A 21,133-nucleotide genomic window follows, 5' to 3' on the forward strand; every position below is an offset into this window, starting at 1 on the left:
CTGGCTGGAGCTGGGATGTTCTCCACCCCAGCCCCTCCCCCCCACCATGAGCACTCATACCTAGGCTTTAGTGGAAGCAGAGTTAACCCATCCATTGCCCTGTCCCCTTGCAGAGTGCCTGGTGTGTGAATAACCCTCCCCCGAGCCCAGTGCAGGAAACAGTCCTGTCATTATGCACTCAGCCATCAGATTAGGAAACATGGTACCGCGTGTTCTCGTCTTGTCTAAATTAAACTCAAGACTCACGGATCACCTTTTTACCTGTATTAGAACAGATCAGATGTGGCTCCATCTATTAAAACCGAAATAACTATGATCAAATAGATTATTTCTGCCTTGGAGAGAAGTCATCCAGGGTCCTTCCAGCTCTCTGCTCCACCATTACTAAGTGTGCAGCTCTCATTTCCTAAGTCAGTGTGGCTGCCAGAGCTCCAACCATCACATCTGCATTCCACATGCACTACAGGGTATATAGGATAGAAATCTGCCTGGGCAGGGAAGCCTGTTCTCTGTCCGACTCCTCACACTCAGGCTGTGGTTATCCCACGTGTGGGTGATGAGTATGCTTCCTTCATCCCATCTTGCAAGGATAGGGGCCTGTGAGCTTCTCTCTTGGAGCAGAGTCCGGGCTGCCTTTCCAGGCCCAGGCCTGGCTGAGGCTGGTAGCGCTTGGATCTGCTAGTGTGGCCTCTCTGCCTCCACTCTCCCCAGCCTTGCTTTCCTTTCTTGCTTCTGCGTATTTTCTCTGTCTTTTCGCAGTCTGCACCTCTCTTGTCCGCTGGGAGGGAACCCCGGTGAGTACTTGCGCGTGCCCACACCTTCCCGGGTGGCGTCCAGTGTTGGGAATCGCGGTAGCATGGGGACTGGCTTCCGGAGGCCGGACTTGGCGCCCACCCTCTGGCGGCCCAGGATCATCCTTGCTCTTGTGCTTTTAAGGGTCTCTCCATTTGGAGAGCCAAGGGCTGGGCTGGGTGGAGCAGGAAGCGTAAAGCCAGGGCTGGGAGGTGGCCAGTCAGGATCAGTCACCAGTATTTCGGCTGTGTTGGCATGGCGATAGATCCCTCCCCTCTGCCCCCCTCCCCTGCAGGTGGACATGGAAGCGTTCCTTACACTCACCGATGGCGACCTGCAGGAGCTGGGCATTAAGACCGACGGGTCCCGACAACAGATCCTGGCAGCCATCTCCGAGCTGAACGCAGGCAAGGTACCGTCCTCCGCCTTCCTTCTTTTCTTGTTGGGACCCCCTCGCCCCTCGCGCGGGTCCTGGGGCCTTTGTGGCCAATGGACCATGGGTGGCACCCTTGGAACAAGCCCTTAGCACCTCCCATGCGACCTGTTTCTTCTCCCCACATCTCTCTCTGCATGGTGGTCGCTCACCTAAACTAAAACAATCCCTCCGGGGAGTTCAACCCATGGCAGGCAGGGGGGCGTCACCCTTAGCAGCAGTGGGGAGCAGAGCCCTGGGCACAGGAGCAGAGCCCTGGGCACAGGCAGGGCTGGCACCCGGGCAGGGCCTGCCCATTCGGAGTGCTCGGCGCCTGCAGGGTGCAGTGATGGCTCTTGGTGGGGTTCCTGGCACCCCGAGCTGTCAACCGCCGTCACCGATATGGCCACCCATGTGTCTGTCTAAAGTTGAACGTCTGCTCATCCGCTTTAAAGCTAACACATCAGCAGGCAGGCACACACACCAGAGAGGCCCCAGGAAGGTGCGGCCTCCCGCCTCAGACCTGCGGCTTACCTGTCCACCATGGCACCTTGCCAGTGCGTGAATAGGACCGTTGTGGGCAGCTCTGCCTTCGGCCCTTTCCTGCCCCTTTGCTCTTGCTCCCCTTCCATGGAGGTGCCGGCGGCTGTCCCTCAAGCTGGCGTCTGGGAGCACAGCCGCTTTCCTGTTCTCTGCGTCCGCCCAGACCGTGCACAGCCTACCTGCCAGCAGCAGATAAATACTGACAGGACTCTTTACCTTTCGCAAGTCACTCACACACCAGTCCTCACACCTGCGGGGTCTGGCTGGCAAGGCAGCAGAGGCTCGGGGTGGAGGGAGCCGCGGCCTCGGGGAGGCAGTGGCCCCCAGCAGTGGCCCCTGGCTTCCAGACCAGCACGGCTTCTGCTCTGCCCTTAGACTTGGAGCCTGGGGGCGGGGGGAGGGGATGGTGGCAGGCAGAAGCTGTTCCACCACTAGAGTTGGGAAGAGCATCGTCCAGAGAACTGGTGTGCAGGGTGGCTCTGGAGGGCGGCTCAGCCCTAGCCATCACCAGTTGCCACGCAGGGTGCCACTCGCTGTGCGCCTGCCCTGCCAGGTGGTGTGGGAATGTTGAAAGTTCAGCCTCACACTGTCCACGTCCACAGAACTGCTCACAGCATCCACGGTGCGGCTCCCGGGAGCCCTCACACCGCAGGAGGCCGCGCCCTGATAGGAACCCCTGGGTAGAACAAGAGAGTTAGACCAGGCTGAAGGCAACACATGTGCAAAGGCCCTGGGGCGAAGAGACGTGTGGTATACTGAAAAAGGGAGGGAGTGGCTGGGGCTCAGAGAATAGGAGTTGGGTGTGAAGGGCAGAGGGCCCCAGGGCGGTCAGGGTGACTCAGTCGAATATGGGCAAAGGGCTTTGGGAAGGAGGCAGTGATTGGTGTTTGGGGCTGTGGAGTTGGAGCGGTCTCTAGAGGGCAGATAGCGGGAGAGAGACGGGCAGCAAAGGAGCTCAGGCCAATCAAGAGAGGGAGCCAGGAAAGGCTGTGGCTATGAGGCCCTGTGAGGACCGGCGGGAGCAGCAGAGCCTGCTCCCCACGGTGGCTGCGGATGGCAGAAGGAAGACAGAGCTGGTGTGCAGCCTCGGGACGCATAACTTCCCTTCAGAGTGAGCAGGGCCACACCCTCAGCTCACGCCACAGGAGGACATTTGTCTTTGGGCAGTCTGGAACTTTCTGTGGCCTCTCTCTGAATCGGCACCCCGGCTCCTTGCTTCGTCTGGGCCTCCCGTCACGCTTTGCCCAGGGCCCCGTCACAAGCACAAGGGGCAGCTACCGGCAGTGCTTCCTGGGGACCCAGCTCACTGGCTCCCACCCAGATTCCCGTCAAGCCTCTGCAGTGCAGGACCAAGGTGCTGCCCAGGCCCACCCATGCTCTTCCCATGGGTGGTCCCAGCCTGCCACGCCAGGCATGCCACAGCAGCTGGCCAAAGGGGCAGGGTGGTGCGTGTGGGGGGTCCCCTTCCTGGGGATAATCGTATCAGGTAGAGAAAGCTGTGCTGGGGAGAAGCTGAACATGATAAAGGGTCAATCTCACCAGCTTTGTCCTTCCTAGAATGCACAAATGACTGCCCAGGCCACAAATGGCTCACAGAGCCCTGAGGATGCCTGGCCCCGGTCACTCGGGGCCCAAGCTGCCTGACCATGCGTCGGGTCTCCTGCCTCTGACTGCGGTGGGGCGGGAGCTCCTCCTCCCCGTCACACAAGCCTTTGCCAAGACTGCATTAGTGTGGCTCAAATGCCCGGAACACAACTAAGAACACAGACTCTGACCCGGGCTCTGCTTACCCACCAGGGCCACAGCACCCAGGGCTATAGAAACACAAGGAACATTCTAAAGAAATGAAATGGGCACCAGGCACCACTGGCTCTCTCACACCTATAATCCTAGCTACTCTGGAGGCTGAGATCTGAGGATCACCGTTCGGTGCCAGTCTGGTCAGGAAAGTATGTGTGAGACTCTTCATTTCCAATTGACCACCAAAAAGCCAGAAGTGCAGCTGTGGCTCAAGTGGTAGAGTACCAGCCTTGAGCAAAAAATGCTTAGGGACAGCATCCAGGACCTGAGTTCAAGCCCTGGTACTGGTACATGAAAGGAAGGGAGGGAGGGAAGGAGATGGAAGGAAGGAATTAGAAATGCTCAACATGCTTTTGTGCAGGAATCTTTTGGCTATGTGTATGTACTTGGCACAGGTTGTGATAGAAAATGCATTTCTTACACTATCAAGAAAATATTTGGGGGAACAATTTGCGTGCTGCAGCCTCAAAAAAAATGGTCAAGAACCTAGCTCCCAAATAATGGAATATCGGCAAATAGAGCAGGCACCATATCATTACCAGAGTGCTGTGGACTCTCCGCCTGTTAGTCATGAAACCACCAGGCAAGACTCCCCCACCCCCCACAAGTTGTAGTATGGGCTTGAGTCTGCAACTTAGTATAGTGTTTTCAAATGGGACGTGTGTTACTGGTTCACCAGAAGCTGCTCATATAAGGCTTGTCCTCACTCCGTCCTGTGCCGTTGTTTCCTGCTGTTTCCCTTCCCGCTACTGTCATCTTACTAAGCTTTCACAGTACCAGAATGGAGATTCTTGTTTTAACAATTGTGAACATTTTTTATTACCCTTCGATAGTTGTTCTGAGAGGTTTCAGTTCAACATGGCAGTTTATGAGTGCAATGGATTTGATCAGTGTCACCCCCTCCTTCTCCCCCCAACGCTCCCACCCTACCTGTCCCCTCAGCTTACCTGCTCCATGTCCACATATGCTCACTGAATGCTGTGACTGCATTCACCCCTGCCTGCCCCCATTCGGCTGACATTCCATCGTGTTAAACTGTAACTTGTTTAAAGGAGTAACCCCATGGGAATCCTCCCTTGTGAATACCATACTTTAGTTCACATACATGGAAACAGCCCAGAGGCCCTTTACGGACAAATGGATCGAGAAAATGGGATGTGTGTGTGTGTGTGTGTGTGTGTGTGTAAATGCACAGGTATGTACACCTGCACAGTGCATGCTCACACATGTACACGTCTGTTTGTGCACATACACACATGTATATGTGTATATAGGCACAATGGGATTTTACTCACCATCAGGAAGAATGATGTGTCATTTTCAGAGAAATGGTTGGACCTGGAAAAGATTATGTTAAGTGAAATAAGTCAGTCTCAGAGAAACAAAGGGCACATGTTTTCTCATAGGAGAATTTTTTTAAAAAAGAAACCACCATCAACCCATCAACCTGGCTGACACCAATGCTGACACTGTTCCTTTTGAGGCAGATTACTTGCAGTGTGTTGTGCCAAATTGGTTGTGTGTGTGCGCGTGCGTGCTTGTGCGTGTGCGTGTGTGTGTGTGTGTGAGAGAGAGAATGTGGCTGAGATAAATTTGGGTCTATAATTTTATATGTTGCTTTCTTTGTTGAACATGAAATCTATACAACTATCTATTTGACTAAGAACTCTTTAGGGGAGTTTTTTTGTTGTTTTTTGAGGGTTTTTTTTTTTGGAGGGGGTCCAGTCGTGGGGCCTGAACTCTGGGCCTGGGCGCTGTCCCTCAGCTCTTCAGCTCAAGGCTAGTGCTCTACCACTTGAGCCACAGCACCACTTCCGGCTTTTTTCTTTTTGCTTATGTGGTGCTGAGGAATTGAACCCAGGGCCTCAGGCATGCAAAGCAAGCGCTCTACCACTGAGCCACCTTCCCAACCCTTTTTTTTTTTTTTAACAGATTCTCACTGTCTCAAACTCTAGATCCTCTGACCTTATCCTCCTGAGTGCTGGGATTACAGGTGTGTACCACAATGCCTGGCAGAACTCTTTTTAACATAATACATTTACATAGATGTGCTTAAATTAATTTTTTCAAATTAATTTTGGAATTCCCCACTTGTTGGTTGTGTGGATACAGCAGACAACTAGTTTCCTGGCTAGTTTCCTGAGGGTTTTTCTCAGGGTAAACTTCTAAAACAGGACTCTGGAGTCAGAGAGCCAGACTTAATGCATCTGGCTTCCCTGAATCCTGGCTGAGTCCTGTCAGCTTCTTCTTGGTTATTATTGATCTAACATGCTCAAAAAAAAAAATCTATGCCCTTGGCTCATTTACATTTCTTTAAATACTTGATGTGTTGAACCCTTTTTCCCTATAGTTAATGGCTATTTGTTATTTTCCGTTTGGAACTCACCAGACTGGCCTCTGGAAAGTCAGTGGTTCTTACAAAGAAATTATCATCATCTTCAGTTGGGCAGATGGTGGGAGGTGAGGGGGGAGTGATTATGGCTTAAATCACCTGCAGCATTGTCCTAAGGTTAGCAAGTAGTGAGCCCTAGAACCCCAATTTCCCAACCCATTTCTCAGACACATAAGGCTTAGGCGGCACTTAATAATAAAGTAACTGTCATCCCTCAGTTTACCTCTTCACCCTCAGCTTGCCCTGGGCTGCCCCATGCATCACTCAGATTGAGCTCCCTAGCAGCCATGCGTGGTTAAAGTGTTCCATTTTATACACACAGGAGTTCAGTAGAGCCAGGGGTGGGGTGAGTATCAGGTACCACTGCCATCGCTGGTGGGCAGAACGCCAGGTCCCCTGTGCCTGCCCTGACCCCACAGTCTGGAGACTTGTGTGGATGGACTTACGGTTATTGTCAAGGACCAGCATAAGGGGCGAACCTTTACTGTCCTCTCAGTGCAACGTTCCTGAGCAGGGTGTGGAGAGGGGCCCTTTGGGGTGGGGAGCTCATGAAATAAAGAAAAAGGAAGTTTAAAGTCTGGGCTCATTTCATGGACAGGTCTTACTCTTAGCAGAAGAAAATCTGCCCAAGATTATATTTTTTGTTGTTGTTGTTTTTGGTTGGTCGTGGGGCTTGAACTCTGGGCCTGGGCGCTGTCCCTCGGCTCTTCATCTCAAGGCGAGAGCTCTACCACTTGAGCCACAGTACCACTTTCAGTTTTCTAGTGGTTTATTGGAGATAAGAGTCTCACAGTCTGGCTTTGAACCGTGATCCTCAGATCTCAGCCTCCTGAGTAGCTAGGATTACAGGCATGAGCCACTGGTACCCGGCCGATTATATGTTTTTAATTTGCTATATTCCAACCACATCTTTTTTCATTCATGTTCCGTGTACCCTGCCCTCCTCTGAGGTCAGCCCCTGCCTGTCTCTCAGTGCCCACAGGGCCCCCAGGGCAGCAACGCCCATCTGAGGTACTATTACTGCTGAGAAAACCAAGACCCAGAGACATTAAATATCTTGCTCAACTTCCCTCACCTTGCAAAAGTGGAGAGATGGGATTTGAACCCCAGCTGTTTGACTCTTGTCTGTTCTTAACCTCTGAATTCTGCCACCTAGCATCCAGACATGTCCACCCTCTTCACTCACCTGAAGACATGGACTTGGAAATTCTCTGGAAATCAGACCTGGAAGATTTTATCACAGAGCCAAAAAGATGGGGAACCCTTGTATCAGCCCAGCTGCACCGTGTTCCTCTTTGCCCAGGAAATGGAATCCCACACCCAGGAACCTCTCCAGCACTGACAGCTGCCATTGTGGGTGCTGGAGGAGCTTCTTACTCAGTCATTTTTATTAAACTCTTTCAATTAGATCATTTTATTTCCCTCAAGACGCCCATGGGTTTTTCAAGTATGAGTTGTACATTAACAACACTGTGTCAATTGAATTAATGGTTAAAAGATTTAACAAGACTTTCTGTGTCTGTTTTCAATTTCCTCCACAGGGGCGTGAGAGACAAATCCTACAGGAAACCATCCACAACTTCCATTCTTCCTTTGAGAGCAGCGCCAGCAACACCAGGGCCCCAGGCAACAGGCCCTGTACGTGATCCTCTGGTGTGCCACCTGCGTGAGCTCTCTGAGCCCCCGCCCCTGAAATAGCCAGTTCCAGCCCAGAACCTGGAAACAAGCCATTTCTGTCGCACCACCGGCTATTGTTCCCTCTGCTGGGAACATCAGTTGGGGATGCTTGGTGCTGTAACCAATTTGGCACTCATAGGTACTGGGTCTCCCCTAACAGTCCAGCTCGGTCTCCCGGTTGGCCTGTGGTTTCACACAGTGACTCAGGGCCCCAGCTCCTTTTCTCGGGTGCCCTGAATCCCTGGGAGCCTCTGAATTCTGCTTCTGCCTAGAAGAAGGGAAAGGGGCAGTAGAGACAGACTACACAGCCACTTCTCCACTGCCCTGAACTGACGCAAGCATAAACACCTGCTTACATTTTATTGGCTACTCCGTGTCACCTGGCCCCACCTGGAAGCAAAGGGGGCTGGGAAATGTAGTCTCTTCCTCTAGCTTTCCAGCTACCCTCTAAACTCAGAGTAAGATGAGCATTTAGGGGTTGGTAGATGATTAGCCCTCCCCACTACATCTTGCCTTAAAACTTTAAATTCATTCCTTGTGTTCAGGTCACCTCCCAGGTAAAGCCTTTCTCGGTACTTGCACTCTGGGTTCTTCCAACCACTTTCTGTGTTCTTCACTCCATGTGTCCAATGCATTTGTCTTTACTACAAAGACAGCCATTTGTAGAGAAGATGAGAGGGGGTCCACAACATGGCTCTCTCCTACCTGGCCTTCCTGCAGGGTAGAGAACCAGGCACAATGGGGCTCAGGTTCCCTGTCATGTCATGTTCTGAACTCTCATTCAGGCACACAGGAGAGACGGGAGCTTTGTGTTGTGAAAGGACTTTGGGGCAGGCCTGACCTTTCCCCAGTTGCAGCTGGGAAAGGAAGGAGAAAATCACACCTATCACCTTCCTCACTGCATTCCAGTGGCTCCAGAAGCTGCTTCTCTAAGGTGCTTGGTGTCAAAGAGTTCTGGGCCTTGATGAGCCCTTCCTGGAACTCTTTTTGCCCCACAGGCCCCTAGCCCACCTCCGGGAAGCTATCCCTTTCTACAAGCAGTGTTCCCCCCTCCCCTGGTTCCATGGCCTGGTGCCTCCTGGGAACAGTTGCACAGGTCTTAATGAGGGGGCGGTGTGTGTGCTCAGGGAGGTTTGGTAGACTCGGTGGAAGCCACGCTGCACGCTGCGCTCACTGCAGTGTCTCTTGGTACCTTCAGCACACTTGGGCCATGAAGCTTCTAGCATTTGCACGTTAGTCTTATATGATGCTCTTGCAAACCCTGGACACCACTGGGAAACACTGCTTTTGTTAGACAGGGGCAGCCAGGCAGCCTCAGCCCTGGGAGCAGGCAGGGGATGCTCAGGGCTTCAGCCAGGCTGGGGCCGTTGGGAAGCAGCCCTCCAGAGGAAGCCTGCTTGGCAGTGGGGTAGCAGGGTGAGGGAGCCCCCTGAATCTGAGATGGGGCCTCTGTCCTGCAGAATAAGGGAGTTGTTTCCCAGCAGGCAAGCTGTGTCCCACTACTGAGTGCCAAGGTCCAAGCCCTGCTGGCCAGACCATCATACAGAGGCCAGCAGGCTCTCTGTTCATGGGCTGTTCATCACGGTGCCGCAGCCTCAGGCCTGCTCTGCACCACTCTCCCCAGCCCTCCAGAGCCATAGGCTTACAGAGGAGACAGGCACGTGGGAAGGACAGTGAGTGTGAGGCTTCTCATGACGCCGGTGTGCAGAAGCAAGGAACGGCATGAGAGCTCAGGCTTGGCTTGGTTGGCCTAGGAGGAGAGCTGGAGCTACTTCTAAAGGCAAGTGTGGGCACAGCCACAGGTAAGGAAGAGAATGGGCGTCCAGGCCAGGAACAATGCTATGAAGGCAGAGATCCCCTGTGTGAACTATGCATCAATGGGCAGGGGTGAGCTAGGCACTTGTTTTTCTGATTTTCTGTGTATAATGGTGTGACCCTAGAACTAACAATGGACATAGAGTAAGACCTCGCTTGGTTTTGGTTCAGCCACTCCTTGGATTACCAGGCATGCATCTTCATCTCGTTTTCCCTTTTGAGAAAGGGGACTGGAAAAAGTCCTTTCACCCTGGAGCAGAGCTGATTGGAGGGGTCTCAAAGACAGTTACATGTTTTAAATCTTTCCCTCTTGTTTGCTTCTCTGCTTCAATGTAGCCATGGCCGGATGGGTGAGACCAGAAGAAGCAGCTTCCAGCAAGAGGTAACAGCTGCTGACGTGGTCCTGCCGGCATTGGAGCGCTGAAGATACAAGGGCCAGCCAGTGACTTCCTGCCCTTTGGTGTGTCTGACCTGGGAACTCTCAGCAAAGAAATCATGGGAGCTGATTCGGTAGAGTGGGCAGTTTGCTTCTGTCTTGGAGCTACCCAAAAATGTACAGACCAGGCCCCGGGCTGGTGGCTGCAGACATCTACCCTGAGCTGGGCTTCCAAGTAAGCCCCACTGCCAGGGCCTGGGACTTTCCTGAAAAGATGGATTCTGCATCCCAGATTAAGGAGATGTCGACATCAGGGCATACATGGAAAACTTTGCTGTGGCCATCCCTGTCTGTTTCAAGCAAGTTAATGTCATCTTGCAAACCAGGGCATCCTGTTGAACATATGAGACTGGATGTTCCTCCACCTAATAAAGTTAGAGCCACATTCTGCAGGAATGGCTGGGGGTAGGTGGGCAGGGAGTGGATCTCCTTTCAGGGGAGCTGGGTGTAGAGCCTTCTTTCATTAAGGATTTTGTGCTCATGGCCCAGATGTTTCCTGAAGGCTTGCTGGGCTCCCCAATGGCCTTGCAACTCTATTTCTCCTAAGAACAGACTTAGAGCTGGTCTCAGTTTCAGCTCAGCAGAGAAGCCAGACCCAAAGAGATGATGGTTCACCAAAGCTTAGGGATGACAGACAGGAAATGTAGCCATGGTACAGGAGAGTTCCCTCTGTGGGCCAGCTGTCATGAAGATCCCCTCCCAGCAGAGTGAACGGAAAGAGGTGATGGAAGATCTCTCTCCGGGGCTTCCATGGCTACCCTCGGGAGGCTGCTGGTAGCTGAGAAGACCACCGCTATCCACTGGTCAGAGACCAGGATGTCATTTTGCTTTAGCCCTGTGGAGCTGGTTTCCACTGCATTTCAGCAAACATTTGTTATTATATTATTGGTTGTTTTCATGCAGGGACTTGATGCTTCTAGTTTCATTTGCCAAACTGCTTCTATTAAACAGTGGTGAGTTCTACTCCTCATTTGTTGCTCATCAGTGGTATAAATGCTGCCTGGTTTTCTCTAGTGTAGCTGTTAGGGGGTAAACCCCTGGGCTGCTGGACGCTTGTTTCCGTGTGTCTCATCTCCACAATTACCCAGAGAGGCAGTTCTAACATTCCTGTTGGTTTGGTGACTATGGCATACCAGTGGGCACCGGCTTTGTCAAGGTCAAACACAGCCAACAAGGTCAGCTTTGGCTCGAATGCAGATCTCACTTTAGAATATACATTCCCTTCATGATGTCTTGCTGCCTGTCAGCAGCAAATAATCCAGCCAACAACAAAACAAGCAAATGACACCTTGCTAGTTAGGCCCTGCAGCTTGTTCGTGAGGGGTATGCGGTATGCTATAAATAGCTCGGAGGTTCTCTTTTGTTTCTATCAAGAATCCCACTCTGTCCTTGATCTCTGATTTCAGTACCTCCTGTTGGCACGCTCTGCCACGAGGAACATTAAGAACAAAAGTGCATTGAGGCTGTGGCATGGGGCCATTTCCCCCACGAGCAGGAACACTGGGAGGAGATGTCTTCCCAGGTGGGCAGAGGCTAGGTGAAGTTCAGCTATGGTCCGGTGGACTAGACAGGTGTACCCAGATGCCAAGATAAAGTGAAAGCAAGAGGAAAAGACCATGTATGAGGCAAGTGTTCTTGGTGTTTATTTTATAGAGTGATCCTAACCAAGTCCTTCCTACTTCAGGAAGAGTTGGATGCAGTGATGGTAGCTTCTTTTTTTTCAGGTTTTTGTTTTTTTCCTTACTGGTGAGTGAAGCCAACAAGTCTGGCCACTTGCAAGCCCCCATCTAGCTCTGTGGCTCTCTGACAGAATAAAAAGGGCAGTATTTCTTCTATAAGTTAAACATGGAATGGCCACATAACCAACCTAGCATTTCCATTCTCAGCTATGTACCCAAAAGAATGGAAGATAAGCATTTGTAGAAGAAGAGCTTGTATGTAAATGTGTAGAGACAACTTGATGCCATCTCCAGGTGAATGAATTCATGATGTGTTCTGTTCACAGAACAGACTTGCACAGCCATAGGCAGGAACAGAGTTCTGTGACCTGGTTCAGCCTGGATGAGCCCTGAAAACACCACATGCTATGGGAGAGCACGTACACACGGATGTCTACACACTGCTTGGCTCCATGATCCGAATGCCCACCATCAGCAATCCAGAGATGGAAAGCCAATGAGTGGTTGTCAGGCTGGATTGGGAGAATGGTAGGGTTCCCCTTTGGGGTGCAGAGTGTCTGGCTTTAGTTAATATGATGGCTGCACAACAGTATGAACTCATGCTTCTGGGTAGACCTTGCAGTTAATGTTCAGGTTCGTATTACATTATTTATAACAAGAAATGACTGAGACCAGAAGGGGAACTCCTAGCCCTTGACATCTGACTGGCCTTCCGGCCTTCTACCATCAGTCCTTATCTCTGCCTCACCCTTCAGTGTGAGCAATCTGCCTATTCTAAGTCTTCCTCTCCCTGTTGGCCGGAGGTATCTAAGTACACTTAAGGTCTCAAGTCAGTGTTCCCAAAACCCAGCACAGAAGAGGTTTCACAGTGAGTGATAAGGGGCCATCTTGTCCAGGCCTCCTTGCAAGATGTGGATGTTCTCTGGACCCTCTATCACCTCTGGGCTCCCCGCCTTCTCCCTATTTGTTAGGTTCCTGTTTTCTGTTTAGATGTGCTGGTTGCTGCCTGCTCCACTCTTTCTGCCACCGCTCTTTCCGCGGAATAATTGTCTCCACTTTCAACACAATGAGAATCATTCCCGGCAAGTGAGTGTTTACAGAAGCTTGGTTGGCATGGACACTGTCCACTGTTCTACCTTCCAAGCCTCCAAAGGCCCAGCCTGGGTCCTCACCCTTGTGACCCTTATCCTGGCCCACGTTCCTCTCCTGTGGCTGGACCCCACATAGGCTGCAAGCCAGTCCACCTTTGGTCCCACCTCTATAAAGAGCTTGTGCAGGAGAACCAACTGGAACCAAAGGCCTTGAGGCCACATGCTGGTGGCTTATGCCTGTAATCCTAGCTGCTCAGGAGGCTGAGAGCTGAGGATCTCTGTTCCAAACCCACCTGGGCAGAAAAATCAGAGAAACCTTTATCTCCAGTTAAACAGCAAAAAGCCCAACATGGAGGTATGGCTTGAATGGTTGAGCACTAGTCTTGAGTAAAAAAGTCAAGTGAGAGCTTGTGGCCTGAGTTCAAAGCCCAGTAATGCCAGAAAAAAATCCCAAAAGTATAGACTGTAGGCTTGCTTCATGAGCTAGATCACAGGGTAAACTGACCTTAGGAAATACTCAGACGTTGCAGGGAGCCTGAGCCTTTCCAGACAGTTTCTATGAGGCCCTAGGGTGCTACATGAGGGCTATAGCTAAAGGCCTTCCTCAGGCAACACAGAGGCTGAGGGGGCATTGAAGGCACTGGGGGAAGCCCCCCACCCCTGCAAAGCTGAGTCTCTGCCTTCCTTGTCTTCCCCTGGAATAATAACTGTCATGGCTCCAGGGACAGGCCTGGGGACTAAAGCTGCCATGGGCTGTGTAGGAAATGCTTTCCATAGCAGCTGATGTCCTTGTCATTTGTCTCTCACTGTTAGGCAAGGGTCAGGCCACACATCCGCCTGACACCAGCCATGGTGCTGCTCAGCACAGCCGTATTGACCACCTGCAGCTGGAGGCTGCCTGAGGAGTTGGGTGAGGGACCTGCGACAAGGGCCAGGGATGCACCAGCCAGACTGATGACAAGAATACATGGAAAATACTTGGTGATTGAATAGCAATTAACTTAATGCACATAATTCAGTTTGCAAACCACAATCGTATAAATAATACAGAGTGAAGAGAACTGGCAGGAAGAAGGCACAAGGAACAAACCTTTATTTTTGTAGTACTAGGGTTGAACTCAGGGCCTTATGCTTGCTGAACCGGTGGCTCTACCAGCCCCTTTTTGCCTTGCTTATTTCCAAGCTTTAAGCCTGGGCCGGCCTGAACTGTGATCCTATTTGTGCTTCTCTTTTTGAGAGAAGCTGGAATAATAGGCACGCATATCACACTCAGCCACTGGTTGAGATGATATTTCTAAAACATCTTTTTTTTTAACTTGGACTGGCCTTCAGCTATGGTCCTCTCCCCATTTCTGCTTCCCAAACAGCCAGATTCGCATCTAGCATATGAAGACTTTTTAGCCATATGAAGCTCTATTAATCTACCTTCTAGCATGAACTTAAACATGAGATTCTTCAGACACATTGGCTGCATGTGTGTGTGTGTGTGTGTGTGTGTACCGGTACTGGTACTTGAATTCAGAGTTTGGGTGCTGTCCCTGAGCTGTTTCTTTCAAGGCTAGCACTCTACCAGTTGAGCCAAAGCCCCACTTCCAGGTTTTGGGTAGTTAATGGGAGATAAGCATCTCATAGACTTTCTTACCCAGGCTGGCTTCAAACTGTGACCCTCAGCTCTCAGCTTCTTGAGTAGCTAGGATTATAGACATGAGCCACTGGTGCCCAGCCACATTGGTTTTGTGAAAATCAAGTTTTCAAAATCCGATTTGCAGCCAGGCACTGGTGGCTGCTGGGGGCATGCTTCTGCATGATGCAGCTTTCATCCCATTCTTATGGTGCTTCCTTAGCAGCAGCTTTGGTGTCCTCAGGACATTTAAAAGGAATGCAGGCCTTACATGGTCTCAAGGGAATGTATTGGCACACTGCAGCAGGAGAAGCAGTGCATTAAATTTATCGCACACAGCTGGCACTGTCATCCAGGTACCGCTTACACAAGGAGATGGACTATGAAAAAATGGACTAACATGCTTTCTTTGCCCTATCCTGCAGCCTCCCCATACCACACAATAATCTCCTTTCTCTGCCCTTCACCACTATTATTTTTCATGTTGGGGTAAATAGCCCAACATGAGTAGCTGGACCTGACAGTTGAGTGACTGGCGTAGAACTCTAGATACAATAAAGAGAAAACACATACTAGTAACTTGTGTAAAGATGTCACACCTTGATTCAGACTCTTACATACAGCACGGAACATACAGGGAACTGTAAGCTCAGAGGATGATCCAGAAATCATCAGCTTTAGGTTCAGGCTTTGCCAACACCAGTGAGAAGAAGGCAGAGCAGATTACCTCGTTTCTGCGGTCTTGATTTTTCTGTCTGTGAAATGGAGGGAGAAGAAATGCCGTCTGACCAGACTGCAGCAAGGAGTAAATGAGGTACTAAAGGCGGGAGTGTACTGTAAACTATAAGGTGCTATACACAGGTACTTAGTGGCTTTGTTCTCCAGGGATCCTGACACCAGAGTGGAAGAGGAAGAAGCTTGGAGAAGGAGGAAGTAGCAGTAGGTGGAACTTCAGGGTTGCCATGGGAACCAAAGCTCTGAGGCTGATCAAGGCTGGAAATACCATCTGGTTTGCAACACCAAAAAGCCTCCACTCACACTGGACTTATTTCTGTAAACAGCAGAATTAACAGCATCCTCCAGCAGCTACGTCCACCCGGAGCAAGCGAGATTATTTGTCATTCACCTGATTGTCCGTGCCAGAGCTGGACAGAGCCCCTCACCAGCTCCTTGCACACAAACTGTCACATCCAGAAAAATGTGGACAAGCCACTTAGTAAACCTGAGCTTGCCTGGAAGACAAACACCCACCCGCAGCCCCCACCCAACCTCATCTTTGCAAGCAAGATTGCTGATAGCAGTGAGGATGCCTTGAGTCCCAGTTTCATGTCACAGTCAGCGCAGTATCCAAGTAGTGTGTGATAAAAACAGGTCCAGAAGGAGATGGTGCTCGCCCAAGGTCACACAGCAGCTCAGTGTCAAAACAGAAACTTGTACCTACATCTCCAAACCGAATTTGCTCTTACTCAGCTGCGTCTCCATCTGATATCTGTCCCAGCACCGTGGTGCTGTTCCTCGGGAGACAGTGGGCTTGGGATTTCTGGGACTTCCCCTGGGCTTCAGAGACAGCAGCAAAGCATTTCTTGAGTCCCACACCTCCCAAGGATCTGACGCTAGAGCTGGCATTTCTGGGTGTTTTGTTGGAAGAAACAAGGTTTTCGTAAACCACATGGGCTGACATGAATGAGGAAAACAAGAAGGCTATGCCCTTAAGTTTTCAAAGATTCAGAAGAATATCCCAGTTTCACTACACCCCCTGGTGTAGCAGAGTTTTCACCAGGGGCTGCTGAGAATCGAGTAAGCAGAACCACTGTAGATTTGGCACAGGTGGCGCTGTATTGCTGGGCGGCCTTGCTTGCCCTCTCTGAGCCTGCTTTCCCAGAAGACAGGTTCAATGCAATCGATTGTCTCTGAGACTCCTTCCGGCTCTGAAATTGTGTGACTCGATAACCATGTTCTAAGAAGAAAGGGAAAAGTGACCCATTGCTCCTGGGGGCCTTGTTCATCAGCTGGGTATGATCTGAGTTAGGAGATACTAACTGTGAGCCCTTCAGATCCCTGCCCACTGGGATCTATGAGTTTCCTGGGAATGAGACTTAGAGGAAAATGATCAATCGGGTGTCCAAAAAAGAGAGAGTCAGGGGCTGGGAAGGTGGCCCAGTGGTAGAGCGCTTGCCTCGCATGCATGAGGCGCTGGATTTGATTCCTCAGCACCACATACACAGAAAAAGCTGGAAGTGGCACTATAGATCAAGTGGTAGAGTGCTAACCTTGAGCTGAACTGCTGAGGGACAGTGCCCAGGCCCAGAGTTCAGGCTCCACAACCGACAAGAAAAGGGGGGGGTCATCTGAGATGCTGTCCTGACACAAACCCAGGTCCTCTAGTCTGAACTGTTCAGAGTATGGCTATGATGGAGCACCTGTCCTTGGCTAGGTATACTTAAGGTCACTCTACCATGCCCTCTAACCCAGGCTGTGCCCTCCACCCTGGGGGATCACAGGCAGCTCCTCTCCCAGAAGCCCAGGAAGGGGCTGCAGACCTGGGCAGTCCCCTGAACCCCCGTCCTCCACAGCCTAGGACTTAGGGAACCCTCCCTCCCCATGTGTCACAGAAGGCCACCAGGGTCCTCTTGAGCTACTGGGAAGATGCATCTCCTGGGGGCACTCACTCACCACCCCTGGGGACAGACGAGGTCTTTCCAGCCCTTTCCACTTGCTCGGCGCTATAGGAACCACTTCTCTGCTGTCCCAGAGGATCCCAGGCCTCAGCAGCCAGATGGGGGATCCCTGGGGCCTGGCCCTGCCTAAGCTGTGAGAGAAAGAATCGGCAATTTGTTTCTAATCTGGTTCTCAGGGCAGGAAAATGGGGGTTCAGTCAAAGAAGTTGATAAAGAGCGAAGAGAAAGAGGGGGTTCTCAGATTGCACTGTTCCCCATTCTCACTCAGTGAAGGCAGAAATCTGGCCATAGGAGCTGGTGAGCCTGCTTCATCCTAGAGCCTCTGAGTCAGTCTCCCTACTGTACTTGGGGGGCAATCAACGCCTCCCACTGCCAGGTGCTGGTAGCTGTCACCTGTAATCCTAGCTACTCAGGAGACTGAGATCTGAGGATCCCAGTTTGAAATCAGTTCAGACAAAGCTGAGAGACTCTTATCTTCAAGAAACCAACAAAAAGCCAGAAGTAGAAATGTGACTTAAGTGGTAGAGTGGCAGCCAAGAGAGAGCTTGAGACCCTGAGTTCAATTCCCTGTACTGGCAAGAAAACAAAACAAAACAACAAAAAGCCTCCCCTCCTGGTGCTTGGGAAGATTTAATAAGCAAACTGTGGGTGTTTAACCATCTTAAAAAGCCTGAGTACTTTGCTCTTTGCTTATATGTGTTTTCTGTAATGCACATGTTAAATAAAGGTTGTTTTTTTGTAAAAGCCCTTCCGTTGGGGGCCTCCAGTGGAGGCTTCCTAAGGATGGAGGCGCTTGGGAGGTCCTGCCTTACAGGAGGGGCGACTTGTGACGAGGACAGACTGCTGTATATTAGACTCACCTGTGTCTAGGTCTGAGACCACAGCTCTCTGTCACCACCATGAAATGAATCACTTTCTGAAACCTTTAAGAATATTGCAAGACGGAAACTGAACCTGAGGTGGGCGGGCACACTTTTGAGACAGAGGTGACACCTGAGGAAGGTGAGCGACAAGCCAACTAACAGATCAGGCTACACTTGGGAAAGTTAAAGATTTCTGTTTTTTTTTTTTTTAATCAATGTTAGTTTTGGCAGTATTAGGATTTGAACTCAGGGCCTCCTGCTTACTAGGCAGGAGCTTCACCACATGAGGTAAAGGATCCCAAAGTGACAATAACTGTCCTGACTCATGTGGAAATGCATAGCCAGCCTAAAACAATATCACAGAAACTGCATACAGCAGAAGGCCTTGCCAAAGAAATCCAAGCAAATGGAGAGGGAGCATCACCTACCCACTCTTAGCAAAGGGAACGGAAGGAAGAGGAAAAGTTAGAAAATCAATAGCTTACTTAACCTTGAGGCTGGGCACTGGTGGCTCACATCTGTCATCCTAGCTACTTGAAAGGCTAAGAATGGCAGGACTGAGGCTCCAGGCCAGTCTAGATTAAAAAATTCCCAACACACTTATCTCAACCAATAGCTAAGTGGAATGATCTATTATCCTAGATACAAAGGAAGCTCAGATCTGAAGGATCATGGCTCCTGGCCGGCCTGGGCAAAAAAGTTTATGTGAATCTCATCTCAACAGAAAGTAAGTGGATGTGGTGGCATTTTCCCATCATCTCAGATGTGGCAGGAAACACAAAGGGAAAAATATAGGTCCAAAGAAAGAGCAAGAGTTTAATCTCAAAAGTACAGTAAAAAAGGCTGGGGCATGACTGGAGTGTTTTTGGAGCTCAACCCCCTGCATTTAAAAAACAAAACAAGGCGCACAGGCCCAGAGTTCAAGCCCCACGGCCAACCAAAAAAATAAAAATAAATAAAAAACAAAACAAAGCTTGGTTGGTACTTTCTCTGTGCTGAACAAATCATTAGGCCTCTCTAAGACCGCTTTTGGAAGATGGTCATTTGATCATTGAGATGACAGATTGACAGATGTACAGGACAAAAACCCCCAGATTTCATGGGATACCTAACAGGCTCCCCTTATCCTAAGATTCTCTAGAGGATTCCCAACTCTGCCTCCAAAGTTTAGAGACACTAACACAATGTCTTTTGTTTTGTTTCTATTATCTGATTAAATCTAATATTGGAAGAGATTGGAGTAGAGATAAAAAGGAAATTAGGGTGGGAGAAACAATAGACAATGGAAGCAACTATTGAGTTGTTTGGGGTTTTGTTATCTTTTTGTCTTTTTCTTTTTGTTGTTGTTGCTGGAGTTTCTTTTTAAATGAACTCAGTCATCTTCTAGGCAAACTTGACAAAGAAGGAAAATATAAATGGGAGAAAAATAGAACCCATGGCAACAATAAAACAGCCAAGTGATACAAGAATCCTTAAATTTTAAAAATAAATTGAATACATGTTTATGTTAGAAACAAAACTAAGTTTAGACAGTAGAGAAAGATAAAAGGCAGAAAACAAATTTGTATCCAGCCTCTTGTTATGCTGCTTTCCTGGCCTTATTACCCAGTTAGCCACTCTTGACAGCCAAAATCTTCTCTATCTCTATGCATTGGAAGTAAAGGTTGTGTGTGTGTGTGTGTGTGTGTGTGTGTGTGTTTTCCAGGAGAAGATGGAATTTAGAAAATTCCCAGAGGCATCTAATTTGCTAAAAGATAATGAATAACCTATGAAAGAATTAAATGCTTTTCTCCATCCTGACAGAATAAAGATATCAATCATAACACTCCCCAAAGGAAGTCCAGATGGCCAACGATTGAACTTTGTCCTGCTTATCAGCCGAGCAATCCCTGTGCCCTTGAATCACCCAGGAAAACCATCCAAGAGAAAGCAATGCCTGGCATGTGCAGTGAGTTCTTTGGAAAAGCCTCTGGAGAAACTCTGTAAATTTGATATCTGGTTCAGGATTCCTAGCATACCTAGGAGCAAACCTTCCAAATGGACCCTTTAAACACAACCGTGGAGTCACCCACATGCAGAGATATTGTGCAGGAATTGCCATAGAAGGAAATGAGAGTACCATTTATCATATAGAGTGCATCATCCCCAAACATTTACTCATGCTCCATGCATGTTGTAAAACTCAAATTTAGAATCACATGAAAAAAAACAGCAAGGCTATGATCAGAAAAATTGTGTACCTCTGAAACTGCATCTCACTGTGGTATTGAGAAGTGGGACCTTACATGGTAGTTAGGTCATAAGGATCCACTCCCAGGTATGAGAAATTGGGCATTAGTGGGGGAGGGGTGGCTCAAGCCTGCAATCTTAGCTGCTTTGGAAGTGGAAATAGGGGGCTTGAAGTTGAAGGCCAACCGGAGCATTGTGGACCTGTGGCTAGACATGGTGGTTCATGCTTATTAGGAGACACAATGTCTTGGAGCAATGGAGTATGCCTATTATCCCCACTGAGTTGGGGATCATAGCCTAGGCTGGCCTGGAGAATAAAGTGAGACCCTATCTTGAAAATAACCAATGCAAAAAAATGCTGGAGGCATGTTTCAAATAGAAAAGCACTGGTCTTGCAAGCAGTATACTCTGAGTTCAAACCTCAGTTCTGAACAAAAAAATCATACAAGGATCTTTCTAGTCAGCAAAGTTGCTAGCACCTTGAACTTAGATTTCTCAGCTTTCCATACATTTCTGCTTATGAATTCCCAGCCTGAGGTATTTTGTTATAGTAGCTCAAAGGAAATAAGACTAGTAGGCTAGACTTTACTAAAATCCCAATGGAACTAGAAGGGCTAGAATCTTCTAAAAGTAGGCAAATGGTAACTAAAATGCCTCACATCAGATGCCAGCCCTGTGTCTGTCCTTTGTTGTTTAATGTGATGTGTTGGGGGAATCGCTGATTTCATTAGAAGAAATCAAATGAAAAGAGATGCTGTTGTTATTCAAAGTGAGAGACACGGAACAAGATTGGCGCCATAGGATGCTACTGCCTCATATCACAGTTGTATTCCTGAAAGCCAAGTCATAAATCAGATACTCAGAAAGCAAATCATATTTACCCACTAGGAATGATGCTATAATTGAAGCTTGCTTTGCTGATCAAAGATTTAGCATGAAATTAACCCTATGGGGACAGGCCTTGTGGGGACATCTGACAGCCAATTGCGGGGGAAGGGCCAGTGTGGCTGTCTGAAGCTCCCATTGTCACTTCCCCCAGCACCCCAGGGGGAAGGGTCAACACCTCGTCCTGGTGAAGATGAACCACAGGGCACATGCAGAGGCT

The 21,133-nt window shown here is 49.6% G+C and overlaps 2 protein-coding genes across 2 annotated transcripts in view; both read left to right on the forward strand.

Annotated features, from left to right (window-relative positions):
- Window positions 1–10,830, forward strand: part of Anks6 (ankyrin repeat and sterile alpha motif domain containing 6) — a gene marked incomplete at its 5' end in the record, with an annotated part of 49,739 nt that extends 38,909 nt beyond the window's left edge. The window contains 3 exons of the mRNA XM_013023242.1: window positions 1,088–1,204; window positions 7,481–7,577; window positions 9,768–10,830. Of these exons, the coding sequence (XP_012878696.1) occupies window positions 1,088–1,204; window positions 7,481–7,577; window positions 9,768–9,817 (264 nt within the window). The remainder of the gene's footprint in view (window positions 1–1,087; window positions 1,205–7,480; window positions 7,578–9,767) is intronic.
- Gabbr2 (gamma-aminobutyric acid (GABA) B receptor, 2) overlaps window positions 10,517–21,133 on the forward strand; it is a 352,730-nt gene continuing 342,113 nt past the window's right edge. The window contains exons 1-2 of the mRNA XM_013023244.1: window positions 10,517–10,588; window positions 13,451–13,547. Coding sequence (XP_012878698.1) covers window positions 10,517–10,588; window positions 13,451–13,547 — 169 coding nt within the window. The remainder of the gene's footprint in view (window positions 10,589–13,450; window positions 13,548–21,133) is intronic.

Source organism: Dipodomys ordii, unplaced genomic scaffold (genome assembly GCF_000151885.1).
Source record: "Dipodomys ordii isolate 6190 unplaced genomic scaffold, Dord_2.0 Scaffold67, whole genome shotgun sequence".
In the NCBI taxonomy this organism is placed as follows: Eukaryota; Metazoa; Chordata; class Mammalia; order Rodentia; family Heteromyidae; genus Dipodomys; species Dipodomys ordii.